This window comes from Sciurus carolinensis, chromosome 5 (assembly GCF_902686445.1).
Source record: "Sciurus carolinensis chromosome 5, mSciCar1.2, whole genome shotgun sequence".
NCBI lineage: Eukaryota > Metazoa > Chordata > Mammalia > Rodentia > Sciuridae > Sciurus > Sciurus carolinensis.
The window spans coordinates 151,670,512-151,694,610 of NC_062217.1; the positions used below are offsets into that span (position 1 = coordinate 151,670,512).

The window sequence follows — 24,099 nt, forward strand, 5'->3', positions numbered from 1 at the left end:
CTGTGCTGGATTTCCCCAATATCTCAGGTTCACTTTTCATTCCACAAAGTTACAAAGTTCAAATGAGATAAACTATGCAGCAGGAGCCAGGCGCGGTGGCACATGCCTGCAATCCCAGCAGCTCGGGAGGCTGAGGCAGGAGGATCCCAAGTTCAAAGTCAGCGTCAGCAACATTGAGGCACTAGGCAACTCAGTGGGAACCTGTCTCTAATAAAAAACAAAATAGAGTTGGGATGTGGCTCAGTGGTGGAGTGCCCCTGAGTTCAATCCCTGGTACCAAAACCAAAACAAAAGCAAACCAGCAAGGTTTTATACCTTATGAAGCATGTATGACTTAAATTACAATTAAAATGCAGTTTATGTATAATGGATAGTAGCATGAAAACATAACATACACATTTAACAATCACAAAACTGATATTTAAAAACTTTTAATTGAAATATATGCTGTAAAGTTCACAAAGCTTAAGCATTCAGTTGGATTTTTACAAAAGTAAAAATTACAAAAATTAAAAAGTAACCACTAACCAGATTACAATATAAAACAATACCAGTTTTAAAGAAGCCTCCTTCTGGTAAATGTTATGTGCTTTGAGTTAAAATCCTGGATTTGGAATCTTGACACTTCCTCTTTTTCTTGTGTGATTTTGACAAGTTATTTAACCTCTTTGGGTTTCCGTTAAGTCATTTGAAAAGTCCCGAGAAATAACAGGGACAAGATTTCTGAACCAAAGGAGGACATAAAATGTAAAATGTCTATCACAATGAGTGGATATAGCTGGCCAGAAATAATCGGCAATTATTATCAGGCAAATGTAATAGGCGGCCACCAACTCCTGCTTCCTGCCTGTCTTTTACTCATTTTTGAAAATAGCTCTCACGCCTATTCCTTTCCTCCTTCCCTCTCGCTCCGCCTACTACCGTAAATGGCCTACAACAGATGTCGTGAAATGCTCCTCCCCGCCCTCCATGTGGCGAAAACGCAATCACGCTTGACGGCGCGAGGTGGCTCAGCCGCAAGATGGCGGCGCTGGCGGAGGAGCAGACGGAGGTGGCGGTCAAGCTAGAGCCTGAGGGACCGCCAACGCTGCTACCTCCGCAGGCTGGCGACGGCGCAGGCGAGGGTAGCGGCGGCACTCCCAACAACGGCCCCAACGGCGGCGGCGGGAACGTTGCGGCGTCGTCATCGGCTGGCGGGGATGGCGGGACCCCCAAGCCCGCGGTGGCTGTCTCCGCCGCTGCCCCGGCGGGGGCGGCCCCGGTCCCCACTGCTGCTTCAGAGGCCGGTGCTCCCCACGACCGACAGACTCTGCTGGCGGTGTTACAGTTCCTACGGCAGAGTAACCTCCGCGAGGCCGAAGAGGCGCTGCGCCGTGAGGCCCGGCTGCTGGAAGAGGCAGTGGCGGGCTCCGGAGCCCCGGGAGAGGTGGACGGTGCCGGCACTGAGGCGGCAAGCGCGCTTCTCAGCCGGGTCACGGCCTCGGCTCCAGGCTCTACGGCCCCCGATCCTCCCGGCACTGGTGCTTCGGGGGCCACGGTCGTCTCAGGATCAACCTCAGGTTCTGTGGCTCCGGGGAAAGGTGAGCCGCGATGTCCCGGGGAAGCAGGGCCGGCTCGAAGGGGAGCTAGCCGGGAAGTCAGGGGCTGGCAGGCCTGCACCTCTGCGGGCTTGTTTTGAATTTCCTGGGCCCGCCTCTAGGGCCACATGCCCGCCCCTTTCTCCAGTGCGCCGGCTGCGCAGTCAAACCCTCTTCCGAGCTGTCAGTTCCAGGGAGAGGCTGAGCCGAGCTATTGAGCAGAGGGATGTATGGGGAAGGGGGGCGCGGAGAGGCGGGGAGCTCAGGCTTTTGATTTTCTTCTCATTGGACTTTTGAGCCTTGGACAGATCCGCACTAACACTATTTGTACAATTCCCTACTATCGTTCTGTACGTACTTTAAGTTATATACTTAAATTTTCCCAGTGGAACTGTGAGGTAGACATTACTTCTATTTTAAAGATGAGGAAACAGATTTCTTGAGGACTTGCTTTGGACCGGGCAACCAGAGACTGATCGAACATAGTGTTGGCAGTATTTCTCAAAATATGGGCCACGTACCACCAGTGTTAAATAGTTTGAGGATGCAAATTGTTAGGCATCAATCCAGGCTTTGACCATCTAGAGGGGGAGTCTGCAAATCTGCAATAAATACTTTTAAAGACTATTAATGTATTGCAGAATTTGAGAGCCATAAATTTAGGAACAAGTGTGGGACAGACCTTTTTGTCCCTGCTGGTTTTACCCGTTTGCCTGTTCCTAAGGTTGAATTTTTTTCTATTAAATGAGTTATTATGAAGCTCAGATATATGTGAAATGCCTAATACTGAAAAGTTTATGCTTCTGTATCCATTCCTGACACTTGGGTCCCCCACTTTCTCACAGCAACTGTTGTCACAAAGTCCATGCAGTAAAATAAAACTTATACACGATATAAGATGTCAAAGGTGATCAGTAAATGCTGAATTAAACTATCCAGTTCAGCCATCTTGTAGTCAAGTTAATCTGTACCCAGGAGGCCTAATCTTTGCAGCATTACCAGAAATGAAGTTTGAATACATAACATTTTAATCCATAAATAGAAATGTGCTAATATGTGATTGAGAAAAACTTTTTTGGGGTAGGGGGTTACTGAGGTTTGAACCCTGGGTCTCATGCATTGCTAGGGAAGTATTCTACCACTGAGCTACATCCTCAGCTCCCTGCCCTTTGTTCACACACAAACAATTTTAACAATTTTAATTTTAAGATAGAATCTTGCTAAGACTTTGAACTTATTGTCCTCCTTCCTCAGCCTCCTGAATGGGATTGCAGGCATTCCTACCAAGAAGAATCTTTTCTGAACACTGAATTTTGTGAATAAACTATAAAATGAATTATATTGTTGGTTATTTAGCTATTATCTCTTCAGAAGCCTTTTTATTTATTTATTTTTGGTTCCGAGGATTGGACTCAGGAGCACTTTATAACTGTACTACATCCCCACTGTGCTACATCCCCAGCCCCTTTTAAAATTTTTTTGGATTTTGAGACAGGGTCTTGCTAAGTTGTTGCGACTGGCCTCGAACTTTTATTATTGTTATTTTTTTGGTACTGAGGATTGAACCCAGGGGCACTTAAGCACTGATCTCCAGTCCTTTTTATTTTTAATTTTGAGGTAGTGTCTCACAAGTTTTACAGGACCTAAGTTGCTGAGACTGGCCTGGAATTTGTGATCCTCCTCCCCTAGCATCTGGAGTTGCTGGGATTATAGGCATGTGCCACCATACCCAGCACTTCAGAAGCTTATTTTTAGATCATAATTGAGAAACAAGAAAGGAGGAAAAGAAGTCATTAGAGTGACCAAATAATGATAACATTATTCATTAACATAGCTGTTAGACCCAGCAGTAGAGTGCTTACTTAGCATGCTCAAGGCCCTTGGTTCAAAATGTGGTATTGGGAGGAAAGGGGTGAGCATAGCTATACTATGATTGTAAGTTACCAACATTTCCTACAACCAAACTCAGGTTTGTTTGACAGCTGTATCATTGTTTGGTATTGCTATATTACAAATAAATACTCATGTTTTCTGCCTTGAAATAGTGGTTATAGAGATTGCTTTAAGCCTATACAATTGAGTAACAACTCTTTCTTTTGGGGATCACAAAAAGCATCCTTAAAATGCTGACATTTTATATGGGGTGATTGATGTGTGCATGTAAAAGCAATAGGATAGAAAATGTTGCAGCAATGTTATAAATTATTCCAGTAAATCAGAGTGGGAAATGTTATTTTTGGTGATGGCTTGGTGGTGGGAGATGTCATTTGCATTGAGCCTTAAGAGAAGATTAATAAACTGTTTGATTTGCATTTATTATTTTTGTTTGCGTGGTGCTGGGGATTCAATCCAAGGCCTCATGCATGCTAGGCAAATGCTCTACCTCTGAGCCATATTACCATCCCTGCATATATGATCTTTTATATAATTTGTGTTTGAAATAATGTAATTCTAGGAAAAATATTGAATCTTTTTGTTATTGATTTGAAAACTTATTTTAAGATGTGGACATGTGAAGAGATTTTGACCTGGATAACCTAAACAAGTGCAAAATCTTATTAAAAGATTGTGATTGTGGTGGGGAGGAGAGATTGAGAGGAAAGCGACAAACTCAGAAAAATTTTACTTTTGAGCCATACCAAAACAGCAGTAGTCACATGGTACATATCAGATCATTTCCTTAAAAATTGTCTTTCATTTTTTAAACAGTTGGAAACGTAGCTGTGGAAGACCAGCCAGATGTCAGTGCTGTCTTGTCCGCCTACAACCAACAAGGAGACCCCACAATGTATGAAGAATACTATAGTGGACTGAAACACTTCATTGAATGTTCTCTGGACTGCCATCGGGCAGAATTATCCCAACTCTTTTATCCTCTGTTTGTACACATGTACTTGGAGCTAGTCTATAATCAACATGAGAATGAAGCAAAATCATTCTTTGAGAAGTATGTGAATTTTTACATATATTTTATTTATACACATATACATACAACTGTAATCACACAAATGTAAAATTGCAATTCGGAAAGTACTTTGTGAAGGAGAGGTATCTGGGGCTCTGTGAATCAAATATAGGATACTATCGAATTGGAGAAGTCAGGGGAGTCTTCCAGAAGAAGCCATGCTTGAGGTGAGGTCTGAAGATTGGGTAGGAATTAACCAGATAAAAGAGGGGAAAACCGTGTATGAAAGCTCTGTGGCAGGAGAGATCATGGTAGCTGCAAAGACTGAAAGAAGATTGCAGTAGTCGCTGAAAAAGAGAATGGGGTGGGTTATGATACAACATGTAGCTGGGGAGTTGGTTAGGGGCTAAAACAATAGGTTCTTGGACTTCCTTGAAGTTCTATTTGTCCTAAGAAGGGAGTTGTATTGGGTAGGATTAGATTTGGCTGAGAGTCACTGAAAATAATGATGGCATAAATAAAATTTTATTTTTGACTTTATCCTAAGAGCAATAAGAAACTGTGTTAGTATTATATTAAACTGGGAGTGACTGAAAACCCAAGCAGAGGCTTAAATATAGTAAAAGTTTATTTTTCATGAAGGTAGAAAAGTTCAGGACTGGTATTAAGAGTCCTTGATTATTGGGGATACAGGCTTCCTCAGCCTTTTTGCTCTACCATTCTTGTCATGAAGCTTCCACCATGAGGCATGATGGCTTTCCAACTCTATGCAGTCATATCTGTGTTATAGTCAGCACGGAGGACCACATCCTTCCTAGAAGATACACACACTTAGAACTTTTCAGCCAGTGACCATACTAGATACAAAGGAGGTAGGGAATGTGATCTTTACTTAGGTGTTTGTGTGCTCAGCTAATATTCAGGTGTTTTGTTATGGGGGAAGAAAGGAAAAATGGATATTTGGGGATAGTGAGGCATGCTATAGAAATCCTAGGAGGGCCATGTCATTATTAAATATGCAACTTCAAAGGACCTTTATTGCAGGGGGTGGGAACAGATGGTAGAGGAGAGTGACTATTGATTGACCAGTCTTAGAAGTTTCTGAGTGGTTCTCATTGGGGCTGATATTCCTTCTCTCTAGGTCATTTGCTAATTCAAGGAGGTATTTTTTGTTTTTGTTTGTTTTGGTTGTCGTAGTGATTAGGGGAAGGAGCAGGTATACTGAATGCTTTAGAATGTCAGGTAGTCCTACTTAACCAAACAATTGTCCTGCCTCAAATGCTAGGAGCATTGGGAAACATGGGACTAGATTGTGATTGTGTAGTGGAGGTAAGATAAATAGATAAACTGATGAGACATTTCATGGTTGGAATATAGAGGAAGGAGATGGAGGTATCATTGATAATCCCAGCTTTCTGGCCCCCCCAGATGGATAGGAATTCTCTTCAGCTGACAGAAAATTCTGGAAGAGGACTTGGTTTGTCAGGTGGGAGAATAGTCTTTAGTTTCAATCCAGATAAGCTCCAACTCATTTAAGAGCACCCCCATTGAGAACTACTCAGTAACCTTCAAACCTGATTAACCAGTAGTCATTCTATTCCCCTTTCTCCTCTATTTCCCCCCTTGTTATAAGAACTTGGAGGAGTAGGGAGTAGAATCATAACTTTATGTGCAATATTGATGGATATGGATGCGATTGTAGGAGAGTATAAAATTAATAAGAGGACTAAATCTAAACCTTGAGAAGCTCTAGCATTTATTGGCCAAGTATAAGATAAAGGCTAGTGAAATTAGGAAGAAAATCAGGAGAGTGTTGAGCTGTAGAAGTCAAGGGAAAGCAGTGTTTAATAGTTTGAATGAGAGCTCTTTAAGGCATGCAATACAGCTTGAAGCCAGAACTTGTCAGATAACACAGTAGTGATAGAGGAACAATAGAATTCTTATTCCATTGTATTCTTTATTATACTAGGATTCTTAATAGAAGGTATAGAAATTCTCTGTAGCTCAGTGTTCTTAAAAAATATTAAGGTTGACAATGACAAAACTTCTACTCTGGAAGCTAATTTCTTTTACAGTACTGTCATCAAAAAAACCTCATGTTATAGTCATCTCCCCTCATAGGAAGCTGGAATATCATAGAGGACTCTGTCTCCCACTTATGGACAAGCTCAGCCTTTGCCAGGATCCCATGCCCAGATGAAGGTAATAGGCAGTGATTGATACAAACCCCAAGAGGCTGAGAGTTCTAATTTCATTCAAATCTTAGACAGAAACCCTCAGTTTATGTATTGATGAGTTCAAATGGGTAACACAAATAACAGTTTAGGAATTCATTGATGTTGAGTCTATTAGAGCTGGAGCCCTATATCTTAAATCATTGTTTCCTTTTTTTTGGTACTGGGGATTGAACCCAAGGGCATTCTACCACTGAGTCATATCCCCAGTCTTTTTTATTTTGAGATAGGAACTTGCTAAATTGCTGAGGCTGACCTTGAACTTGGAATTCTCCTGCTTAAACCTCCAGAGTTAGTCATTGTTTTCTAAATATTTTTACTTAATTGCTGCTCTTAGTGCCAAATATATAGCTTTAATTTTACTTTTTAGGAAAGTTAAGATTTGTAAAAACAGAAGCACATTTAAATTTACTAGTTGTTCCCAAAGCTGAAGGCTTTATTTAATTGCTTTTGGTAATATGAGTAAATGGAAATGCTTATTGTTTTTTATCAACATTTGTTCTTTAGTAATAGTATTAAAGATTAGTATTTAATAAATGTCTGATATTAAGAACATTGGGAATAATTAAAAATGGTAGGTTTGTGAGAATCCATGTATTGATTATTGTTGAGGCTGTGACAGGTACATTGAATACACTACAACATTTTCTACTTTTATATGTGTTTGAAATTTTTTTATAATAAAGTTTTAAAATGTAGGGTTTTAAGAAAACATAAAATTCAGTAAAGCATGGGTTCTGACCTTTTCAAATGTCTGTCAAAGATGGTAATCAAAAGAAATTGTCTGCCAGTGGTGGGTATCTTATCTTTCACTCACTGATGATATTTATTTTAAATTCTTCTCTTACAATGTTAACGATACATTTCATTAGAGAATTAAATTGGTAATCTTTTAGGATAAATTCAGAAACTGAATTATAGTAATTTTCAAATGAGTTACTTCTGGTCCTACAGCTTAGTTCAGGGTTTTCTGAAAATATTCTGGGATGGTTTATAAGTATATGGGGGAGAGGCAGATCCCTTGATGATTACATTGAAAAATGACTTTTTAAAATCACTGAAACAGGTTCCATGGAGATCAGGAATGTTATTACCAGGATGACCTACGAGTATTATCTAGTCTTACCAAAAAGGAACACATGAAAGGGAATGAAACCATGTTGGATTTTCGAACAAGTAAATTTGTTCTGCGTATTTCCCGTGACTCGTATCAACTCTTGAAGAGGCATCTTCAGGAGAAACAGAACAATCAGATATGGAACATAGTTCAGGAGCACCTCTACATTGACATCTTTGATGGGATGCCGCGTAGTAAGCAACAGATAGATGCGATGGTGGGAAGTTTGGCAGGAGAGGCTAAACGAGAGGCAAACAAATCAAAGGTATGGGAATAAACCTAAGAACTATATAATGCAGATTATGAAAAATTGTAGCATTTTCATCTACATAATTTATACATTTTTCTTGTAGCTAGTTTGGGTATAATTTTACACTGTATTTAAAATTTCATGCCCTAAGGATGATGTGTGTATGTGAGGATTTGGGAATGGTCGCATTAACAGAACCCTGACTACAGTGGCTGAAACAAGTAAGGGATTTTTCTTCAAGTGAAATGAAATCCAGACAAAGGTCCTCCAGTACTAGCATGATAGCTTTACAATGCCATCAATGTCCCTGGCTCCTTCTAATTTTTGGTTCACCATGTTTAGAAGGTGGCTTTTTTCTTCGTGCTCACAAATGGCTGTTGCAGTGCCAGCATTGCAAGTACTATCCAGGAAGGAAAAAAGGAAAGGGTAAAAGGGCTGCTGAGCCGTGTACTGTGGTGCACACCTGTAATCCCAGTGACTCAGGAGGCTGAGGCAGGAGGATCACAAATTCAGAGCCAACCTCAGCAAAAGCGAGGTGCTAAGCAACTCAGTGAGACCTTGACCCTAAATAAAATACAGAATAGGGCTGGGGATGTGACTCAGTGGTCAAGTGCCCCTGAGTTCAATCCCTGGCACCCCCCCCCCCAAAAAAAAAAAGACCTGCTTTTTTTTTTAACCAAGAAAATAAACTTTATTTATTTATTTTTGTAAACCATACCCAGTATACTCAGAATTATGTTATATGACCATTCCTACTTGTAAGGGAGCCTGACAACAAATGATTTAACTATTTCAGTAAAATCAGGGTTCTGTTAGAAAAGAAAAAGGGGCATATGGCTATTGGGTAGACAAATAGAGAACCCTGCCTCAGGGCATACATTATGATATTATAATTGTGATTCATCCTGTCAAGATGTGCAGAGTATATTAATGAACAAAAAATTAATTTAAAAAATGCTGGTTCTTTTGACTTGTAGGTATTTTTTGGTTTGTTAAAAGAACCAGAAATTGAGGTACCTTTGGACGATGAAGATGAGGAAGGAGAAAATGAAGAAGGAAAACCTAAAAAGAAGAAACCTAAAAAAGATAGTATTGGATCCAAGAGCAAAAAACAAGATCCTAACGCTCCACCTCAAAACAGGTGAGAAAGAGGGCTGGTGTATTGTAGCTCAGTGGTAGAACGCTTGCCTAGCATGTGAGGCCCTGGGTACAATCCTTAGTACCACATGAAAATAAACAAATAAAGGTATTATGTCCATCTACAACTAAAAAAAAAAAAATTAAAAAAAAAATAGGTGAGGAAGAAATCTCAGAATTTGTGTATGGAGCTTTCAGATATGTTACACAGGATTCAAATTTGTTAGAATTCAAAGAGTAATTCCCACTCTTTTTTTTTTTTCCCTCCACAGAATCCCTCTTCCCGAATTGAAAGATTCAGATAAGTTGGATAAGATAATGAACATGAAAGAAACCACCAAACGAGTGCGCCTTGGGCCAGACTGCTTACCCTCCATTTGTTTCTATACTTTCCTCAATGCTTACCAGGTTGGTACAATAATTGATCAATTTCTGCCTAGAGAGTCATATAAAATGGTGATTTACCATTAAGAAAAATGTAAATGTGTTAACTAAAATGGAGTTTGTTATTCAAATTGTTGATATAATTTAAAGATAGGAAAAGAGAATTGGATGCTATATAGAATAGATAGAAGGCTGTGTTTAAAATACCCTTAGCAACACACAGGTACTAGAATCTTGCTTATACCTGCCCCTTATTTCACTGCTCAGAATTCTTCCAGCCTTTGACTTGTTCATCTCTGTCGAATTTGGTGTAAGAATTCATATAAACTTAATATTTTTTATTAAGCATTCTACATGTCTTGTCAGGGATGTCTTGTATACTTCTGTAATCCCAACGACTGGGGAGGCTAAAGCAGGAGAATTTCAAGTTCAAGGCCAGCTTCAGCAATTTAGCCAGGCTCTAAGCAATTTAATAAGACCTGTCTTAAAAAGTGAAAAGGGACATGTTGCTTGAGATGCTGGCATATGAATTGTGATTTCTGCTGCTTTCCCTTCTTTGGGCTAAGCCAAACCAGAGGTCAGGCAAGCAAACCTGTGCTTAATCTCTTAGAAAAAGCAGGCTAACTGACATTCTCCACTGCACCCCTCTCTCCTCTCGGGGTGGCCACCATGTTCCTTGAACATGAAATGGAGACATGTGGTCTGGTTTTGTTGCTAATGAGAAATTGGAGTTGCCGCTAAAACTCTAGACAGCATCCCCTCCCAGGATGTGGGGAAAAAGGTACACTCATACATTGCTGGTATGGGCTGCAAATTAGTGCAGCCACTCTGGAAAGCAGTGTGGAGATTCCTTAGAAAACTTGGAATGGAACCACCATTTGACTCAGCTATCCCACTCCTCAGCCTATACTCAAAGGACTTAAAATCAGCATACTACAGAGATACAGCCACATCAATGTTCATAGCTGCTCAATTCACAATAGCCAGACTGTGGAACCAACCTAGATGTCCTTCAATTGATGAATGGATAAAGAAACTGTGGTATATATATATACAATGGAATATTACTCAGCTATAAAGAATGATAAAATTATGGCATTTGCAGGCAAATGGATGAAATTGGAGAATATCATGTTAAGTGAGATAAGCCAATCTCAAAAATCCAAAAGACGAATGATCTCACTGATAAGCAGATGATGACACATAATGGGGGGTGGGAGGGGGACAAGAATGGAGGAATGAGGGACTGTATAGAGGGAAAACAGGGGTGGGAGGGGTGAGGGGGAAGGAAAAAACAGAATGTATCAAACCTCATTACCCTATGTGAATGTATGATTACGCAAATGGTATGCTGTTACTCCCTGTACAAACAGAAACAACATGTATCCCATTTGTTTACAATAAAAATTAATTAAAAATAAATAAATAAATAAAAGAAAACATTCCCTCCTGTTAATGAGGCCTTCCCAGTGCTGTGAGCCTTAAGACCCTTCAGGACAAAACCCTGCAGGCTAGCAGAAGCTTAGTGGAAGAAGTTTAATCCCCCAGCTTTAATTTAAACCAGGAACATGAGTAGCTGTAAAATAGGAAGATACATAAACCCAGAGAAATGAAGTGACTAACTCAAGGTCACACATTGTCAGGGATGGAATCCAAACCTCTGATTTCCTTACTGACTGCACTATCTTTTGAATTCCACATCACCCGTTTTATGGATGAAACAATGGAGAAAAGGAACAATGGACTGAGTAGTCACTGATACACCCCTGGAGCCTCACATGTAACTCTTCTCTCACTCAAATGACTACAGTTGGGTTGCCCTGACCCCGTAGAATATAAGCCCCAGGCTGCTGGGGGCCATCTTGCCACCCCAAGGAGAAAACTGCCCGAGAATGAAACCGACTCAGATGACAGCTGAGTTGTGAGATAGAAAGAGCTGGAGACTGGATGGTGTCTTGAGTACCTGGATCTAACCATGTCTTAAGTTGGTGTAACCCTGGACATTTCCTTTTTGAGGGCCCAGACTTTCCCTTTTTTCCCCCCCCCTTATGAAAGTTTGACATGGATTTTTTTCACCTGCAGCTAAAAGTGTCTTAATTAATCCATGCCATAAGTTGTATATTGTACTCAAAACTATAATAAAAAATAAAAAGGACTGGGAATATAGCTCAGTGATTAAGGAACTCTGGGTTCAATTTCCAGTACAAAAACAAAAGAATAACAACAACAGTAAATCCTACATGTCTTTATAGACTCCTTATAATAAGTTACCAAGGATATATTCAATAAAGTACAAAAACATTTGCTTCCTGTCATGCATTCCACAGAAGGGAAAAAGTGGGTAAATAATAACATGCTCCTCAAATAGAGCTTTCATGGGTTTTATAGGAGAATGTAATCTCAAATGATCTTTTCTGAGGAAAAATAGCCATCGTTATGAATTCTCTAACATGTGGTTGTATTTTTTTTCCTCCAAAAGGGTATTGTTTAGTATAAAACTTTTTTTATTGGCAGGGCCTCACTGCAGTGGATGTCACTGATGATTCTAGTCTGATTGCTGGAGGTTTTGCAGATTCAACAGTTAGAGTATGGTCTGTGACACCTAAAAAGCTTCGTAGTGTCAAACAAGCATCAGGTAACTGAGATGACCTTTTGGTATAAACCTTCTATTAGTCTACACCAGTCTTGATTCCATGGAATAGATACAGGAGGTTCTGATCTTTGCAGAAATTCATTTGATTGCTTTAACTAATGATGCTGACATTCCCAACAGTGAAAGAGCACCAGAATAGCAATCAAGAGATGGAGGTGCTAGGCTGGTTTAATTTCTCTGGCCCTCAGAAAATCTTAAATAGAGGAAGAAGACTTTTTGTTTCAACCATAAAATTGGCTAAAAAAGAACTAATAAGTTCAGAATTAAAGTTTTTTTGCTAAACAAATTACCTAAACAGAGTAACACATTTAAAATTATTGTATTATTTCCATATTTTTCATTTTTGTAAAACTGTGGTATAAAGGGCAAACTTGAGTTTCAACTCTGGTTCCAATACTGAGTACCTGTGTGCACATTAGCAAACAACTGTTCTGAACCTCAGTTTGCTCTCCTACACTGGAATGATATCACCTAATTTAGACACATTAGCAAAGGGGTTAGTATACAGGAAGAACTATTCAAATGTTAGTTCCTCTCCTGAACTGTAATGTAATTGCCTTAAAATGTTTTGAGTAATGTACTTAAAAAAATATTTCTGGACCATTTTAGATCTTAACCTCATAGACAAAGAATCAGACGATGTCTTAGAAAGAATCATGGATGAGAAAACTGCAAGTGAGTTGAAGATTTTATATGGTCACAGTGGGCCTGTCTATGGAGCCAGCTTCAGTCCAGATAGGTAAAATACAAACAATAAAAATTAAATATTGCTATACCATGTGGAGGTAATATAAAAATCAACTACTGGAAACAGTACAAATGCCTGGAGAATTTTGTTAGAAAAATTTCATGGTTCCCTATCATTCATTATCTTTTAGAATCTTGCCATTTGCTAATTCATTTTGAAGTATTGGTGTACAAGATAGCAACTTCATATATACCTCAATTTATAGACTCAAGATGCACAGTTCAGGGCTTACTGGATTTCAAAAATCAGCTTGAGCTTTGTATAACCCTAATAGGGATTGGATTGCTTGAGTACTTGCATTGCCTGTTGGTACACAGAAGATCAATTCCTGATACTAATGGCATACTAGCTACCAATTGGAGCTTTATCTTTTCTATAATCAAAAGTACTAAGAAATCTGGGCACTGTGATATGAGGTGTGTACCTGTAATCCCAGCTACTCAGGAGGCCGAAGCAAGATGATTGTATGTCAGAGGCCTACCTTGGCAACTTAGAGAGACTATGTCACAAGCAAGCAAACAAGCAAAAATTAATAAAAAAAGGAAATTTATAATGACTATTTTAGGTTTTTCTTGCCTTTAGCCATATGATTTCAGGAGTTTGTTTAGGTATTTACCTGTTTTTCATGGTCTCTAATATTGTATAGTAATGGGGTTGGGTATTTTGTATTCGTAAGACCATCTGTATCTTACTTGGCTAGATAATAGCTTTCAATCCATTAAGGTTTTCCTCTATAAAACTTTTTGAATGAGTTTTTTTTTTTAATTGTTTGACAGATGATACATTTTTATTTGATTTCAGATTTATTTCTGATTTTAGTGAAAATTGTTAGGTTCTGTATTTATACCTGAAAAATGTAGAATATTAGCATGTCTATAGTCTGCCCACCCCCCTACAAGACATTTTTTTTTTTTTGTAGGGTGGTGGGTGCTGGAGATTAAACCCAGGGCTTCAAGTACATGCAAAACACATGCTGTACTGCTGAGCTACACTTCCAATAACCTCTTTAATTCTTTAAAAAAAGTTGTTTTTTTTTTTAGTTGTAGATGGACACATACCTTTATTTTGTTAATTTTTTTAATGTAGTGCTGAGGATCGAACCTAGTACCTCACCCATGCCAGGCAAGTGCTGTACCACTGAGCCACAACCCAGCCCTCCTCTTTAATTCTTATACAGCTTATATACGATAGAAAAATAGCATCTCCATTTTAGAGCCAAAAATGGTTGAGTTTTACATGACATAGCACATTTCTTAAATTTTCCCAATTGAGCTTATTTTACTATGCATTTAACTACCCAACATTTTTTTTTTTTTAAAAGAACTGACATTTACCCTTAACTGTTTTAATACTCTAATCTCATTCAGTAGTTGTTCACTATATGTAATGTCAAGGCTAACGTTTGGTTTTAGTAGGTTTGTACTTTTGGCTTTTGTTATCTGTGATTTCCATGTATAAATTCAGAGAGAGATGTAACATGTCAATAAGGCACATTTGTTATGTTCAAATGTAAGGAGAACCTGGGCAGGTAACCAGATGTTATTCTGGGAATCAAATTTATCATCTTTTCTTCTTACAGGAACTATCTGCTTTCCTCTTCAGAGGATGGAACTGTTAGATTGTGGAGCCTTCAAACATTTACTTGCTTGGTGGGATATAAAGGACACAACTACCCAGTATGGGACACACAGTTTTCTCCATATGGATATTATTTTGTATCAGGGGGTCACGACCGAGTAGCTCGGTAAGAACACTGTGATCTTGTGATTGCGTCTCTTCAGTGAACAGAACGGTTTTTTGTTGAACATTTCCAACTTCACCCAAACTAATTCTCACTTCCATTATTCAAGAAAAATCAACTTTTGGAGAACATTTGAATTTATAATTATTATTTGAAAATGAATTTGGGATAGGAGTTACTATATTCATAATTGTCTATACTAAGAGTTCTGCTTTTAAGTTAGCTTATAACATCTCCCCCATTAGATGATTATTTCTTCCACTATCACTGAGTAGCTTTGTTTCCCTATCATCTCTTTAAAAGTTACATATGAGGTAGCTCAGGCTAGAAACTAATTATGTGGTACACAAAACTAGGGGAAAATACATTTTAATGATTTAGACTAAACTAGGACTGGAGATGAGGAAGGGGGAATACAGAAATAGTAAATACAGGAAATAAAGAAAATTAAAGAATTATGAAGATTAAAGATTTGTACCAGATCAATTCTTTTTCTTAAGGACGTTAGTTTGTCATTCTGTCTTCTTTCCTATAGTTGACTAGTTTAATGGGGACCCATCTATTTTGGCCTTTCCCAGTTAACTCCTAATCATCATCTTTTGTGTTCCATAACTTTAAAAAGGCTCTGGGCTACAGACCATTATCAGCCTTTAAGGATATTTGCTGGCCATCTTGCTGATGTGAATTGTACCAGATTTCATCCAAATTCGAATTATGTTGCTACGGGCTCTGCAGACAGAACTGTGCGGCTCTGGGATGTCCTGAATGGTAATTGTGTAAGGATCTTCACTGGGCACAAGGTATTTTATACAAAACTTCATTATTCCAGCACATAAAGATGCTTTCCAGATAAAAGTATTTTTTTAAATAACCAGTGACTCATACATTTTAAAGATAATATTCATACCACTAAACTAAAATTCTAACTTTGTCTTATTTCCTTAGATACACTTAACTCTACTTTGATCCTTTCCATGGACTTCTTTTCTAGGGACCAATTCATTCCTTGACATTTTCTCCCAATGGGAGATTCCTGGCTACAGGAGCAACAGATGGCAGAGTACTCCTTTGGGATATTGGACATGGTTTGATGGTTGGAGAATTAAAAGGCCATACTGACACAGTCTGTTCACTTAGGTTTAGTAGAGATGGTGAAATTTTGGCATCAGGTAAATGATTATTATTAATGGCTTTGTGGTAAAGGTTTAGATTTTTCATCAGAAATATATAGTAAACACATAAAGTATATAAAGCAAAATGTCAGAATCTAAATGTGATGGCACAACTAATAGTTTCCTTTAACTTCCCCTTAGGTTCAATGGATAATACTGTTCGGTTATGGGATGCCATCAAAGCTTTTGAAGATTTAGAGACTGATGACTTTACTACAGCCACTGGGCATATAAATTTACCTGAGAATTCACAGGAGTTATTATTGGGTACATATATGACCAAATCAACACCAGTTGTACACCTCCATTTTACTCGAAGAAACTTGGTTCTAGCTGCAGGAGCTTATAGTCCGCAATAAACCATCGGTATTAAAGACCTTTTGGAAGCTACTGTTTGAAAAAGGGAGACTAAAGCAAATACCTCAGTGATTAATATTTAAGCTACAAAGAATGTTGTCTATATGGATCTGGAAGTATGCTGCTTAGAAAATCTGAACAGGACAGTTCCACGTTTCTACAGCAACCACATTTAACTAATTTCCGTTAGTTGAATAAGAGAGATATTATGTTCATGGAGGGGACATTTATGGTGCTTTGGATTGTGTGGAAACTATGCATTTTCTGTTCAAATGCTATTTTAATTTATTATGTTTAGAAAAAAAATTGATCTTAAAAATTCATCCTGCTTCAAGATTCAAATTAAGAAATATAATACTGTCTTGAATTTTAGCTGAAGAATTCTATGAGCATGTATGTTTCTGCTGTAAAAAATGAAGTTACTGTATGGCACTCAAGTATTATGTTAAATGATCCACTAACTTTTTTTTCTTGGCCCATGATTAGTGGAATTTATGTAACTGGGTAGGGTGAACTATAATTCTTTCCTAAGATGTAGATGAAGTACAACCACCCACTGACATCTCAATTTATACCTTTTGAGTTTTGAGTGCACAAAAACACTCTTTAAACAGGTAAAGAGATTTAGCTACCATGTTCTACTTCAGCTAAAATGGCTACATACAACCTAGTACACTTGAAGTCAGACAGACATTTCAGTTGCTTACCTCCAGTACTGAGCCTTGCTTTGGGAAACTAAAAGATTTAGACCAAGTCACTGCCAGTTTTTGCCTTTGTTGCATTTTGTACAGTTTTTATATTTTTGATATCTTGTAAATAAAGACAACCAGCTTTTCCAGGTTCATAATTTATTGTACAAATTGAATATTACACGATGAGTTGACATTAGCTTCTCCAGGGATGGGAACTTAACAACAGATGAGGTCACACATTTTAGAATCCTATAAACAAAGCAAAGACAATGTTGACATAAATGTGTCCAACACTACTTTTAAGACATTTAGTAATTACTAGGATAGGACTATCTATAAATCCCCAGAACTGAATGTAAATCCATCAGATTCTTAAAGGAGTAAGGCCAAAACGATTAAGGCATCTTTCAGATTGATACATTTTAATCTAACAGAGTCCATGTTTAAAGAGGTGCCAGCAAATTCAGTATGATCCTAAAGGCAAACTATGGAATAGTCAAGTATATAAAGTAATATTTTAAATAGCAGAAAGGAGATGTGCATCTGTAACTTAAAATTGAGGTATAATTTAACATTTTTATGAGGATACTACCACTCTCCCAAAGTTAGGAGTTAACTTGCATGGAAAATGGACAAAATACTACCTGTTTGTCAGGAAGAAGCCATGGACCACCATATTCTGAAATAATGCAATCTCCTAAGGGCAACAATTTTTTTTTTTTTTTTTTTTTTTGGGTACTGGGGTTTGAACTCAGGGGCACTCTACCACTGAGCCACATCCCCTATTTTGTATTTTATTTAGAGGCAGGATCTCACTGAATTGCTTAGCACCTCACTGTTGCTGAGACCGACTCTGAACTCGAGGATCCTTCTGTCTCAGCCTCCCAAGTGGTGCCACTGTGCCTCGTTAAGGTCAACAATTTGGAATGGAAACACTTCACAGAAGAAAAATTACTCTTTAAGAAAGAGCTATATAAGATGAAGATCTGGATTTTGGAATTCCTGACCTGCTGCTAACACCACAGATACAAACTCATTTTAAGAATGGGAAACTGGGGAGGCTGGGGTTGTGGCTCAGTGATACAGCGCTTGCCTCGCACATGTGAGAAAAGATGATTATATGAAAACTGAAACTAGCAAAGAAACTACCAAAAAGAATATTTGTAACTGTATACAAAAGGTCAGTTAAGGTTAGGGGGCAGCTTAGGTGGGAGAGTGCTTGCCCAGGCTGCACAAGGCCTTGGGTTTTATTCCTAGCGCTGTCAAGGAAAAAAAAAAAAAAAAGAAAAACTATTATGTAAAGAGCATATACATGTCATCTAAAAAATAAGGATAAAAACAATGTTAAGGAAAATACAAATAGTAAAAAGTAAGGGACACAAATTTATTTTACTCATCAAATTAGTAAAAATTAGAAACCAATTGCACATTGGCCAAGACAAGACACACCCTTTTACAAAGCTGGTACCCCACAATCCTTTGGGAAAGCAATTTAGCCTAAGGTAACATTTATAATATAGACTATACTTCATGCTCAAAAGCATTCATTGTAATATTTTCAAAAAATTCTATTAGATTTCTTCTGGCTAGTTCCTATGTCAATGAACAGTGCATTCAGATTATAAAAAAAGAGTAGTTATGAAATTAAAGATATGACCAAAACTACTGGAAATGAAATAAAATACATTTTATTTTTTTAAAAATTTGCTTAGTTGTTGAAAGACCTTTATTTTTATTTATTTAAATGTGGTGCTGAGAATCAAACCCAGTGCCTCATACATGCTAGGCAAGCACTCTACCACTGAGCCACAACCCTGGACTAATAAAATACATTTTAAAAGAGAGTTAAACCAGGCTGGGGTTGTGGCCCAGTGGCAGAGCACTGCCCAGCATGTGTGAGGCACTAGGTTTGATTCCCAGCACCACATATAAATAAAGGTCCATCAACTTAAAAAAAAAAAAAAAAAAAAAAAAAAAAAGTTAAATCAAAAAGTCAACAAAAATAGGGTAGTAAGATATGGGCGATATTTTTGCCTTCTTTCTTTTTGCAATAGAATTTGCAAAAATGACAATAGTTTACTTTTATAGTGGGGGCAGGGGCTAACATCAAACTGGCTAAGTTATGGACTTGGAAATGTTGACTTACCATTTATGTTGCTTTCACAGCTGGAGTTTTTTTAGACCTTAGCTTGAAATATAAGACAGCCAAAGCAATGCCTCCATATGTAGCCAGTACACACTAAAAAAGAAAGAAAAATATAAAAGTTACTGTTATACCCATAATATTGCAAAATACAACTGCTCAAAGATATCATCAATACTTACATTCATTCTACCAGTGAGAGTATAAGAGTTGAAATATTTTTTAATACCAGTGAATTGGAATTGGGCATCAGTTTCTGGACCTGCCATGATTTCAATCTTTTAAAAAAAGAAAAGAAAGCAACAATAAATTGATTTGGAAGCAATTTAAAATAAGGATTTTTTCCCCTTAGTTAAAAAACTCAAAAGTCAGTGCAAAGAACTATTGTAAAATTTTACCTACATTTCACCCAACACAGGAGTAACGAAAATGGTAAAAAAAAAAAAAAAAAAAAAAGTTTTGCCAGTTACGAGGAGCTTTTGAAAGTAGAACTTCATCTTGATTGCTACTTTTTATTCATATATATATATATTAGTATATACAATATATATTTAGTTGTAGATGAACATAGTACCTTTATTTACTTATATGTGGTGTTGATGACTGAACCCAGTGCCTCACATGTACTAGTCAAGTGCCCTACCACTGAGCTACAACCCCAGTTCCTTGATTGCTATTTAATAAACACCTCAGAATATGTCAAATCATTTAGCATTGGAAAAGAACATAGTAGTAACTAAGTCAACCCTGAACCAGTATAGCTTAATGTTTTAATTCCAGGCTCTATCCACACTGGTTCACTGTATATTGAATTAACCAGTTTTAAGACTAGTGGAAAGTTGGAGCTTGTGGTACTTTCCAAATTTTCTCAGAGGTGACTACCAGCTTAATTCCCAGCTCCTGCTCTCAGGAGCTCTTGGGAGGGTGGACAAAGTGTCATCTACTAAATGGAGTTGATACTAGCCACTGGAGCTGAAATTCTTAACTTGTTATACTAAAATAGATAAAGGATGTTGCTGTAAACAGTGAAACCAAAAACTCCAGGAAGAAAACCTGGGCAAACATTTTAATTATCTTAGGAAAGGAAAAATATATAGAATGCCAGGGAAAAAAGGCAAAACATAACAGGATAATTGATCTTACAAATGGTAAAAGAAATGTGAAATATTACGAGATGGAAATACATTATGTGGTTTAAGAATTGTAACTGAAAAATTGTTTATGAACCAGGCATGGTGATACACACCTGTCATCCCAACTACTCAGGAAGCTGAGGCAGGAGGATCTCGAGTTTGAGGCCTGTCCGGGCAACATAGCAAGACCCCATTATACAAGAATACTGTTTATGAACGTAAGAAACTGGAAAAACTGAAAAGTCCATCTACATGAGGTTAATAAATGGTGTCTGTTGGAGGAAATAACAATGTACATAGAACTTTGTGTACTGATGTGGAAAGAGGTCCCCAAGTAATGTTAAAAAAAACAAAAAACAATTTCTGAGCCAGGCACGGTGGCACACACCTGTAATTCCAGCAGCTCAGGAGGCTGAGGAAGGAGGATTGGGAGTTCAAAGTTGGCCTCAGTAAGAGCAAGGTGCTAAGTAACTCAGTGACATACTGTTTCTAAGTAAAATACAAAATAGGGCTGGGGATGTGACTTAGTAGTTGAGTGGCCCCAAGTTCAATTCCTGGTACCCCCTCCAAAAACCAACCAACCAAACCAAACCAAACCAAATAAACAAACAAAAAATCCCCAATTTCTGGATGTTAAGAGCACATTAATGGCTCTCAAAGTCAAGTCTAAACCACTAAGCATCAGCATCATTGGAAACTTGTTAGAAATGCCGATTCCCAGACTTTGCCATAGGCCTACTGAATTAGAAACTCTAGGGCCTAGTAGCTGTTTTAATAAGGCCACTAGTTAATTCTAATGAACACTGCAGTAATGGAAACCAAATGTTATTGTTTAGAAAATATAGCAAACTTTTAAGAAGGATCATGTCCATGGTTCCTGTGTATTTTACAAAGTTATGTATTTTTTTTAAATAATAAGAAATAGAGACATGTTTAGGTAGGCATGGTGGCACAACCTGCAATCCCAGTGATTCGGGAGGCTGAGGCAGGAGGATTCCAAGTTCAAAGCCAGTCTCGGCAACTTATCAAGACCCTGTTCCCAAACGGGGAAAAAAAAAAAAGGGCTGGGGATGTGGTTAAGTGGTTGAGCACTGGGGGTTCAATCTCTGGTATGACAAAAAAACAAAAACATATTCAAAAGGTCACCAGAAATATCAAAGTATCAGTTGGAAATTCATATGTGTGACCACCTATCTACAACAACTTATGGTACCCTGAGTTGACTGGTAACACAAACCAGTCAGTTGACCTGGGGGGGGGGGGGGGGAGATCTGTAAGCAGTGGCAATGACTCAGTTGGGTCTTGAAATTAAGAGGGAGTTGTTGCTATGGAAACTGGCACTTCTCTATTTACCATTCAAAGGCCTTCAGGAGCATTCATGTGCAAAGAATTCGAGACCTTAATTTGAAAAATGGTTCAGAAAGGTTCTTGGAGTCCCTTCACAGGCCTTGGCCAATTTAACCCAATTAGGAAAGACTACATTAAAAGAAAGCTTTATGCCAGTGACCCAGGAGGCTGAGGCAGGTGGATTAAGTTTAAGGCTAGCTTCAGCAACTTAGCAAGACGCTGTCTCAAAATAAAAAGAGGGCTGGGGATGTAGCTCAGTGATAAGCACTCCTGGGTCCAATTCTCAGTATCAGAAAAAAAGAAAAAAAAGAAAAAGGAAACCTATATGATGTAGTTTTCATATCAACTGTTTTACTTTACTAAACCTATTAAAAGCATATTTTTCATTCATTTCATGATACTTTTTAAAAAATTATGGGATGATGTCAGTTTTTGTTGTTGTTTTGGTACCGGGGATGGAATCCAGGGGGGCTTAACCACTGAACCACACCCCCAGCCCCTTTTATATTTTATGTAGAGACAGGGTCTCACTGAGTTGCCTAAGGCCTCACTAAATGGTGGAGGCTAGCTCTGAACTCAAAATCCTCCTGCCTTAGCCTACCAAGCTGCTGGGATAACAAGTGTGTGCCACCTGGCCCAGCCTGGTGTTGGTTCTTAATAAACCCTACAGAAAACACGGCTTAACTTCAACTCATGAACTGATAACCACTATTACCTGTGTCTAACAAAACTTTTTAAGAGGAAGTGGTGTTCAACTGAAACAATATTATGATGCTTTAAATTTCACTCTAATTTACACAATATAGAAGGCTGATATTTGATATTCCTCAAAACAATTTTTACCCCAGGAAAGGGCATGACATAGGAACTGAAATTCAGAGTGTGTCTTAAAGGAGGACAACTCAGAAAAGGCTGATATGGAGGGGCAGAGGTGAGATAAACAATGGGAGTAAGCCTCAAATCATCTAGGTGTGCACCCTTCAACAAATGCAAGTTATTTTAGGGCAAAGATAGGAACCACTGTGTTAGAGTACCCTTTGTGGAATAAATGAACTGAAACTTGCTTTCCTTTTTGTCACACAGCTTAGAAAGCCATGCAAATGAAGGAGAAAAATCACCTAACACTCCTTGTGAACTTGTGATTTTATGTTAAATGGCTGCTTGTGGGAAAGTCTAAATAGATGTGTCACCTCTTTTATTTCTAATTAAGCCGCTAACCACTATTAAATATAACCAATCCTTTCAAGCCTGTTTCTGCTTATAAAATGGTCATTTCATTAAAGACCTAAACGACCAGTTGTCCTTGCTCTTTCTGTTTCTCGATATTGCTATTCCGCTGTCTGACTCGACGTCCACCTGGACTGGTGAGATCACCATTTAGGGGTAAAAAACAAGTGAGAGCCGCAGCTCTCCTCTCAGGAAGGCCTTCCGCTGATCCTACACAGACGGAAATCGAACCCGCTTATCCTGCGCAGGCCTGGAGAAAAGGGTCGGGCCACACTCGCTCTCGCTCTGACAAAGGTTGCCACACAACTACAGGAGGCTTGGTTATCAGTTTCTAAATCACAGCTTAGTGTCAACAAACATCTACAGCCCTACAGACGAAAAGAAAGATGGGGTCAGAAGTCCGAGTCCTCATCCAATCTTTATCAGTGGGTGACCTTGGGAGACTCCTGCGATGGCTCTCATCTTTTCCCACTAGAAAAAGCAACCTAAGGATCTTGGGGAAGCGGCCGAGCCTTTGGGTGAGACTAACCGCAGCGCCCTGAGGTTTCCTGGCTGCTGCCGGCGCCTCAGGGCCTCCGATCCTCATTTTTCTCTAGCTACTTTCCCCGTTCCCCAATTATCGACCCCCCAAGAGAAGACCTCGTGGGGTTCCCGAACCAGAAACGGTCAGTCTAGGTCAGCTCCGCAACGCTAAGGCGCTAGGTCCGAGGCGGGGCAGCCGTCCTCACTTACCTGGCCAAAGGCACGAATTCCGCAGCCGACGTCCTTCAACGTACACAGTTAACTCCTGGGCCCAACCGGAAGAAGCTGCCTCCTCCGTTCGAGTTCCACGGGCCACAGCGACTCAGCTTCCCGCGTCGATTGGCTAGGGCTCCAAGTCCCGCCCTTCCGCTTCCTGTCTACAGAAAGCTTACCGGCCCTGTAGTCTGCGACTAGTAAGGGAAGTAGAGCGTTGAGCCCGCCCAAGCTTCCGGAAGAGCATCATGCGTTTATAAGTGTATTGGTCTCCGCATGTGTGAGTATGTCCGAACCGACCCCGATGTAGAGAGGCGCGGAACTGGTGAGTGAGGTCGCAAGCGAGAAGGGAGGAAACTTCATGGCTCGCAGGTCTGCTTCGGGGCCAGGTACCTTGGGTCCCTGCCACGCACCCACCTGTTGCAATGAGTGGTTCGTACAGTCGAGTCTAGTTTTGCTCTAGTGGTTCCCGTAACTCCAGGCTATCCTCGGGAAGTAGCCCAAGTTCCTTCTCTTCTCCTGGATGACTTAGTTGTTGGAGCCTCAG

At 39.0% G+C, this 24,099-nt stretch overlaps 3 protein-coding genes across 7 annotated transcripts in view; 2 read left to right on the plus strand and 1 right to left on the minus strand.

Annotated features, from left to right (window-relative positions):
• Positions 1-996: 996 nt before the first annotated feature.
• Positions 997-17,109, plus strand: Taf5 (TATA-box binding protein associated factor 5). Its single transcript, XM_047554562.1, has 11 exons — positions 997-1,580; positions 4,287-4,524; positions 7,783-8,098; positions 9,061-9,224; positions 9,493-9,628; positions 12,119-12,239; positions 12,867-12,996; positions 14,585-14,749; positions 15,369-15,546; positions 15,738-15,915; positions 16,060-17,109. The coding sequence occupies exons 1-11, from the start codon at positions 1,022-1,024 to the stop codon at positions 16,275-16,277; spliced, it is 2,403 nt and encodes an 800-aa protein (XP_047410518.1). The 5' UTR covers positions 997-1,021; the 3' UTR covers positions 16,278-17,109.
• Atp5mk (ATP synthase membrane subunit k) lies at positions 17,107-23,687 on the minus strand. The gene is made up of 4 exons (XM_047554564.1): positions 23,550-23,687; positions 19,293-19,388; positions 19,114-19,206; positions 17,107-17,216 (listed from the first exon to the last, which is right to left on the minus strand). The coding sequence occupies exons 2-3, from the start codon at positions 19,377-19,379 to the stop codon at positions 19,117-19,119; spliced, it is 177 nt and encodes a 58-aa protein (XP_047410520.1). The 5' UTR covers positions 19,380-19,388; positions 23,550-23,687; the 3' UTR covers positions 17,107-17,216; positions 19,114-19,116.
• A 99-nt stretch (positions 23,688-23,786) lies between these two features.
• The window catches only part of Pdcd11 (programmed cell death 11), a 42,990-nt gene continuing 42,677 nt past the window's right edge, over positions 23,787-24,099 (plus strand). For 4 of the 5 annotated variants that reach the window (XM_047554565.1, XM_047554568.1, XM_047554569.1 and 1 more), the window contains exon 1: positions 23,787-23,941. The gene's annotated coding sequence lies outside the window, so the exon portion shown is untranslated. The remainder of the gene's footprint in view (positions 23,942-24,099) is intronic. The other variant, XM_047554566.1, reaches the window with a different exon arrangement.